This window comes from Colobus angolensis, unplaced genomic scaffold, assembly GCF_000951035.1.
Source record: "Colobus angolensis palliatus isolate OR3802 unplaced genomic scaffold, Cang.pa_1.0 Scaffold187, whole genome shotgun sequence".
NCBI lineage: Eukaryota > Metazoa > Chordata > Mammalia > Primates > Cercopithecidae > Colobus > Colobus angolensis.
The window spans coordinates 163457-171896 of NW_012115010.1; the positions used below are offsets into that span (position 1 = coordinate 163457).

The 8440-nt window shown below is 43.4% G+C and overlaps 1 protein-coding gene across 1 annotated transcript in view; it reads left to right on the forward strand.

Annotated features, from left to right (window-relative positions):
- DHX8 (DEAH (Asp-Glu-Ala-His) box polypeptide 8) overlaps positions 1-8440 on the forward strand; it is a 43251-nt gene that overhangs the window by 5961 nt on the left and 28850 nt on the right. Inside the window, exons 2-8 of the mRNA XM_011940161.1 lie at positions 605-724; positions 1418-1503; positions 2754-2863; positions 3251-3610; positions 4014-4158; positions 4252-4455; positions 7332-7419. Coding sequence (XP_011795551.1) covers positions 605-724; positions 1418-1503; positions 2754-2863; positions 3251-3610; positions 4014-4158; positions 4252-4455; positions 7332-7419 — 1113 coding nt within the window. The remainder of the gene's footprint in view (positions 1-604; positions 725-1417; positions 1504-2753; positions 2864-3250; positions 3611-4013; positions 4159-4251; positions 4456-7331; positions 7420-8440) is intronic.

Here is an 8440-nt window from a genome sequence, read left to right on the forward strand (position 1 = left end):
CCGGCTAATTTTTTGTATTTTTAGTAGAGACGGGGTTTCACCATGTTAGCCAGGATGGTCTTGATCTCCTGACCTCGTGATCCGCCCGCCTGAACCGCCCAAAGTGCTGGGATTACATAATTTATGTTTTAATGTCACTATTGAATTTAAATTTTGATAGGATTTAATATAGAAGTTTGATATAGGAAGGAGACAATTTTATACATATCAATTAAATAAGCATTAAGTGTGTGATGTTTTCATGCCGTTAGGTAGTGGTGATGTAACCAGATTTTCTGTCATACCTCTCTAGGAAAACAGGGCAGGATTTTCATCATTAAGTTTTTGTAGGTATTTACATTTTTGTTCTGTAAGTCAGGAAGTTGGAAACGAGTTTTGGGGGTAGTTCTAAACCTTGTGAAATAAAATGGTTGCAGGGAGCCTAATAACTTTTCTCCCCAAAGAGTCCTAAGTATCAGCTTTCTCTGAAGCTGCTATACTGGGTTCATGCTACACCAGGTTGATATTCTATGTTTCATTTATTCCAATTAGCTAAATTCAAGTGCGTAACCACCCTTCTCTAAAGGACGTTCTTTGCCCTTTCCTTTTTCGAAGTGTATTTAAGCACTGGTACAGGAGCTGACCATTTTTGTTCTATGTTTCTTTTCAAAGGATTCTCTTATTAGTAACTTGCTGCGTCTCATACAAACCATGCGGCCTCCAGCGAAGCCTTCCACTAGCAAAGGTAAGCAGAGCTTCCAGCTAAGCTTAGCTTCTAGAATGGTGTAGATTTTGAACATCCTGTAAATTGCATTCGTTTTCCTCTCAGCAGTTGCTGAGCAAGTAAATGTTCCAGTAAGATTTTTCAAATGGGCTGGGCGTAGTGGCTCACTGCTGGAATCCCAGCACTCTGGGAGGCCAAGGTGGGAGGATCACTTGAGCTCAGGAGTTTTAGACTAGCCTGGGCAACATAGAGAGACCTCATCTCTACAAAAAAATTTTAAAAATTAGCCAGGCATGATGGCGTGCCTCTGTAGTTCCAGCTACTTGGGAGGCTAAGGAAGGAGTGTTGCTTGAGTCCAAAAGGGTGAAGCTGCAGTGAGCCATAGTTGCACCACTGTACTTCAGCCTGAATGACAGGTTTTTTTCCCCTGTTTCAAGGGGAAAAAATGTTTCAAAGACTTAAGACAAAATTAAAAAGATAAGACATAACCAAATGAGTATTGCTACACTCCTCTCTCTGCTACATTTTGAGATAGTTTGTGATCAATGTATTTAGAAAATTAAATTACATTTGTAGTAACAGGTACGATTAATATATAGCAAAATGCCATGTTCTGTTTCGGTTTGATACAAATGTAATGTTGAAGTTATTTTGTTAATCATTAATAATATTAATCTTTTTTTTTAACCCCTTCATGCTCTTTAATGAAACAAGATCCAGTTGCTAAACCTAAAACAGAAAAAGAAAAACTGAAGGAACTCTTCCCAGTCCTTTGCCAACCGGACAACCCTTCTGTTCGGGTACTGATACCATTTTGAGAATGTCTACTATAAATATATATTCCTAACCCCTTTTCTTTGTCTCATTAGTAATTTTATTAATTTTAAGTTTGCCTTTGTTGTAACTTATTTTTAAGAGTGGAAGTGTTTGATCAGCCTGGGCGCGGTGGCTCAAGCCTGTAATCCCAGCACTTTGGGAGGCCGAGGTGGGTGGATCACGAGGTCAGGAGATCGAGACCATCCTGGCTAACACGATGAAACACTTTGGGAGGCCGAGGTGGGTGGATCACGAGGTCAGGAGATCGAGACCATCCTGGCTAACACGGTGAAACCCCGTGTCTACTAAAAAATACAAAAAAACTAGCCGGGCGAGGGCAGTGAGCCAAGATCCGGCCACTGCACTCCAGCCTGGGTGACAGCGAGACTCCGTCTCAAAAAAAAAAAAAAGAAAAGAAAAAAAGAAAGTGTTTGATCACTCCCTGAGCATGTACTATGTATTGAACATGTTAAGGGGTTCTGAGAATGATATTCAAGGGAAATGAGATTGGGAATTTGGGGAAGTAGTGATTAGGAATATGAAATAAGGTTCTGGAACAGATGCCTGATGTGTGAAATTAGATTTTTTTTTTCTCTGTTACTTGTTAAGGGTCTAATTTTTAAAGTGTTTTGATTTTTAAATTCCATTTTAACAAATATTTATTGAGTACTTATTGTATGCCAAACACTGTTCTAAGTACCTGGGTAGCCGCTGGGAACAGAACAGACAAGAATTTCTGTCTTTGGAGATTATATCCTAATTTTGGGGTAGGGAGCAGAGCAGGAAATAAACATGTAAACATTCTGGTGGGGAGGAGATAGGCAATAAACAAACAAATAAGTATGTAACATAGCAGATAGCAATAAGGACTATGGAAAAACATTAAGCTGGAGTAGGGGGAGGGAGGAAGAGAGTGCAGAGGGAGAGTTGCTTTTTAAAATTTTTAACACCTGTTTTTATATAATCATCACTTGCATTCTTTCATGGCAGGGATGATTAATATCTAACTGCCTTTCATAGAATTGTATTAAGGACAAAGGGGATTAGTCAAATGTAGCAGTGATTCTCAAGAGCCTTCTTTCCATTTCTTCTGCATCTATCTTGAATCAAGCTGGAAATCTCTGCCCCTCTTCCATTTCCCTCACATAGTGGTTAGTGATTTATAGATGTACCTGAGCTGATTCTTGAGTGGTTTTTTTCTTTCTTCTAACTTTGCTGGCCTCTACCTCTGCAGACCATGTTGGATGAAGATGATGTGAAAGTTGCTGTGGATGTCCTGAAAGAACTCGAAGCTTTAATGCCCAGTGCAGCAGTCCAGGAGAAGCAGAGAGATACTGAGCACCGGTTTGTCCTTAGTGTCCTGTCCTTTGGAAGTTTAGGATACTGTGACAGTTGAATTTTGTGGACCAGCCAAGCAAAATTTTGGGCAAGTTTACAGAATCTGGACTGGTCTATATATCATATTGTTGGATCTATTTTCATTGCTTCCTGCTAAGTGTATCTAGCAAATATTAGGATGTTCAGAATATAGAAATCAGGGTTGAAAGAGGCTGAATATGTTTGTGGCTTGGTTCTTTATTGGCTTATAGGGATGTCATAGTTATTGAAACTAATTCAGCTCAAAACCTAGTGGGCACCTACCATGTGCATGGCATTGTACTGGGTGCTTGGGGATGCAAAGATGAAATTGGATTGGTTTTTTTTTAAAACAGGTGCTTATTGATTTGTTAGGGACAGGACAAAGAAGAAGAAGCGGAGTCGGAGCCGAGATCGAGACCGAGATCGAGACCGAGATAGGGAACGAAACCGAGATAGAGACCACAAGCGGAGACACCGATCCCGCTCTCGATCACGTTCCAGGACCCGGGAGAGGAATAAAGCAAAGTCTAGATACCGGTCCAGGAGCAGGAGTCAGAGTCCCCCTAAAGACCGGAAGGACCGGGACAAATATGGAGAGCGGAATCTGGATAGATGGCGGGATAAGCATGTGGACCGCCCTCCTCCAGAAGAGCCCACCATTGGTGACATTTATAATGGCAAAGTTACCAGCATTATGCAGTTTGGTTGCTTTGTGCAGCTGGAAGGACTCAGGTAATGACTGGTGCTCTTCTATCCACACCAGTGATGGGCAGAATTTCTTTTATCACTGAGGATTTTCACATTCTGAAAAGTTACTTTGATTAATGACACTTTAGTCAAATCAGCCATACACAATTCTTAGAAATTGACTCTTTTGAAATGTTACAGAGCCATTTATTCCTTTCTCTGTCTTCAGGAGATCTGTCCTTTGCTTGTTGGGACAGATAGAATTTGCTTCCCCACCCCATGTCTCCCCATGGAGAGAGTGATAATACTATTTTATTGTTTGACCACCTTCATGGTGCTTTTCTCTTGAGTTTGAGGCCATTTTCTTTTGTTAGTTCCAATAAGGGTAGAAACTGGTTGGAGGATAGTACTTTTTAGCATGTTCCAGATGTGTCTGACTCTCCCTCAGGAAGCGATGGGAAGGCTTGGTGCACATCTCTGAGCTCCGGCGGGAGGGTCGTGTGGCCAATGTAGCTGATGTGGTGAGCAAAGGCCAGAGGGTCAAAGTCAAAGTGCTGTCCTTCACTGGGACCAAGACCAGCCTGAGCATGAAGGTAAGTGAGATGGTCAGCCTGTTCTTACATCTGATGGCCAAGGGAATGGAAGAGGACAGCAAGTGAGCTGGCCCCCTTGTTTTTGTGCTTTAGGATGTGGATCAAGAGTCTGGAGAAGATCTAAACCCAAATAGACGGCGAAATCTTGTCGGGGAGACCAATGAGGAGACCTCAATGCGGAATCCTGATAGACCCACTCACCTGTCCCTTGTCAGTGCCCCTGAAGTAGAAGACGACTCACTGGAACGCAAGCGCCTCACCCGAATCTCTGACCCAGAGAAGTGGGAGATCAAACAGGTTGGGGCCATTAGTTTTCATGGCCAGATAGTCATTCAGTATGTAGCATGGTGCTTAGAGGTGTGCTCTGGAGCACAATGGCCTGGGATAATTTTTAGCCACTGTATTTGTCTGTTTTCATGCTGCTGATAAAGACATACCTGAGACTGGGCAATTTACTAAAGAAAGAGGTTTATTGGACTTAGAATTCCACATGGCTGGGGAGGTCTCACAATCATGGAGGAAGGTAAAAGGCACATCTCACATGGCAATAGGCAAGAGAAGAGAGTTTGTGCAGGGAAATGCCCCCCCCCTTTTTTTTTTTTTCGAGACGGAGTCTCGCTCTGTCACCCAGGCTGGAGTGCAGTGGCTGGATCTCAGCTCACTGCAAGCTCCACCTTCCGGGTTTTATGCCATTCTCCTGCCTCAGCCTCCCGAGTAGCTGGGACTACAGGCGCCCACCACCTCGCCCGGCTAGTTTTTTGTATTTTTTAGTAGAGACGGGGTTTCACCATATTAGCCAGGATGGTCTCTATCTCCTGACCTCATGATCTACCCACCTCGGCCTCCCAAAGTGCTGGGATTACAGGCTTGAGCCACCGCGCCCGGCCGGAAATGCCCCTTTTTAAAACCATCAGATCTCATGAGACTTACTATCATGACAACAGTGTGGGAAAGAGCTGCCTCCATGATACAGGTACCTTCCAGTGGGTCCCTCCCACACACGTGGAAATTCAAGATGAGATTTGGGTGGGGACATAGCCAAACCATGTCAGCCACTTACTAGCCGTGTAATCCTTAGCTAAGCTACTCTACCTCGTGCCTCAGTACCCTCATCTATAAAACAGGACCAGCATTGGTGGTGTGAGGATTAAATGAGTTAATAAAGGTGAAAGTCGCTGGGCATGGTGGCTCAACACCTGTCAGGAGTTCGAGACCAGCCTGACCAATGTGGTGAAACCCTGTCTACACTAAAACTACAAAAAATTAGGCGGGCATCGTGGTGCGCACCTGTAATCCCAGCTACTCAGGATGCTGAGGCAGGAGAATTGCTTGAACCCGGGAGGCGGAGGTTACAGTGAGCTGAGATCATGGCACTGCACTCCAACCTGGGTGACAGAACAAGACTCTGTCTCAAAAAAAAAAAAAAAGTGAAACTCTTAGGTTAGTGTCTGTTATATGGTAATTACTATGTAAGTCTTCATTATTGTTTTTTGTTTGTTTGTTTGTTTGTTTTGAGACAGAGTCTTACTCTGTCACCCAGGCTGGAGAACAGTAGTGCGATCTCAGCTCACTGCAACCTCCGCCTCCTGGGTTCAAGCGAATCTTGTGCCTCAGCCTCCAGGTAGGTGGGATTACAGGCAACCACCACCATGCCGGCTAATTTTTTTGAATTTTTAGTAGAGACGGGGTTTTACCATGTTGGCCAGGCTAGTCTTGAACTCCTGACCTCAGGTGATCCTCCCACCTCTGCCTCCCAAAGTGCTAGAATTACAGGCGTGAGCTACTGTGCCCAGCCTATTGTTTTCATCTTTCTTCACTAATTACCATAACTGTGGTTTGTCAAGCACCATGCAGAGCTAGGGCTATAAAGACAAATATGTCATGGTTCCTATGTTTAAGGAACTCAGAGTCCAGCAGAGGAGACAGATCTAAACAAATAATTGTGAGGGGTTACGTATTTTTTCCTTTATTTTTGAGACAAGTTCTTGCTTGCACTGTCACCCAGGCTGGAGTGCATTGGCATGACTATAGCTCACTACAGCCTCAACCTTTCAGGCTTAAACCATCCTCCCACCTCAGCCTCCCAATTAGCTGAGACCCCAGGCACATACCACCATGCCTGGCTAATTTTTTAATTTTTTGTAGAGACAGTCTTGCCGTGTTACCAGGGCTTGTCTTAAACTCCTGGGCTCAGCCGGGCGTGGTGGCTCATGCCTGTAATCCCAGCACTTTGGGAGGCCAAGGCAGGCGGATCACGAGGTCAGGAGATAGAGACCATCCTGGCTAACACGGTGAAACCCCATCTCTACTAAAAATACAAAAAATTAGCTGGGCATAGTGGTGGGTGCCTGTAGTCCCAGCTACTCAGGAGGTTGAGGCAGGAGAATAGCGTGAACCTGGGAGGCGGAGCCTGCAGTGAGCCGAGATCACGCCACTGCACTCCAGTCTGGGTGACAGCGAGACTCCGTCTCAAAAAACAAACAAACAAACAAAAAACTGCTGGGCTCCAAGTGATTCTCTTGTCTCAGCCTCCCGAAGTGTTGAGATTATAGGCATGAGCTGCCATGTCTGGCCTACATATTATATAATAAATGTACCAGAGTGCTGTGGAAACAAGGGAAGAGCAGATAACTCTTCTTGGAGATGATACTTTTGAGCTTATACTTTACAGCACCATGTTGGAGAACCACCTCCCCAACCCTGGAACGGGACATAGGACATTTGAGGTCCCGACATCGTGGGTCAGAGGAGAAAAAAACTGGGTTTCTTACATGAAACCTTTGTAATTAGCTCTCCTAGAAAAGAAGAGTTTTGGCTGGGCATGTGGCTGACACATGTAATCTCAGCACTTTGGGAGGCCAAGGCAGGAGGATTACTTGAGGCCAGGAGTTTGAGACCAGCCTGGACAAATAGTGAGATCCTGTTTCTAGAAAAAATTTAAAAATTAGCTAGGTATTATGGTGTGTGCCAGTAGTCTCACCTATTCAGGAGGCTGAGGTAGGAGGATTGGTTGAGCCCAGGAGTTTGAGGTGGCAGTGATCTTTGATCAGGTCACTGCACTTCAGCCTAGGTGACAGAGTAGATCCTGTCTCAAAAAAACAAAACAAAACAAAAGAACAAAAAAAGTTTTGATCTTAGCAGGTTACAAATGCTACCTTCTCTTCTTTGGCTAGATGATTGCTGCCAATGTCCTTTCCAAAGAAGAGTTTCCAGACTTTGATGAAGAGACTGGCATTCTCCCTAAGGTGGATGATGAGGAAGGTAACTAGTCCAGTTGGATTGAGAAGGATAATTGGCAAGTTGAGGCATTGGATTGGGTGATTTGCTTGTAGTTTAACCCAGTAGCTATTTATTAATCACTTGTTCTTTGGATCTCACTACTCATCTCTCAAAAAAAAAGGATCTCACCATGATGGAAGCAAGAAGTTCATTTTTCTGACAAGTACTTATGTATTATTATACTTGTTGCTTGTAATAATCTCTCGGCCAGGCGTAGTGGCTCATGCCTGTAATGCCAGCACTTTGGGAGATCGAGGCCAGCAGATCACCTGAGGCCAGGTCAGCCTGGCCAAGGTGGTGAAACCCTGTCCCTACTAAAAAAATACAAAGATTAGCTGGGTGTAGTGGTGCACGCCTGTAGTCCCAGCTACTCAGGAGTCTGAGGCAGGAGAATTGCTTGAACCCAGGAGATGGAGGTTGCAGTGAGCTGAGATCATGGCAGTGAGCTGAGATCATGCCACTGCACTCCAGCCTGAGTGACAGAGCGAGACTCTATCTGGAAAAAAAAAAGTTTTCGAGTTATAAAACGTTATAATTGTATTTTTGGGTGTAAATTTGATCTCATATTCTTAGTAATTATTCTGAAAATCCTGGATCCACCTAGATTACCTCTGAGTTGCCCTGGAAACAACTTTTAACTCAGCCCATAATGACTTTTTTGAAATTATGAAGTCTTATAATAGAATTCTATAATTTATATTATAATAGTAAGTGAGCGCCGACGTGCTCACCACGCAGCTTAAGAAGTGGAATTTTACAAGCACTTCTGAAGCCCTTACGTGCTCCCCCCTGCTTAGATCTTCTTTCTTCCTCCTAGGAGTAACCACCATCCCATATTTGTGTTAATTACTCCCTTGCTTTTCTTTAGTTTTACCATCTACATATCTATTCCTGAACATTATATTGTGTTGTCTATTTTGGAACTTAACTCATTTTTCTTTTTTTTTTTTTGACTTACTTTTTTTTAAATTTATGATGATTTTTTTTTTTTTTTTTTTTTTTT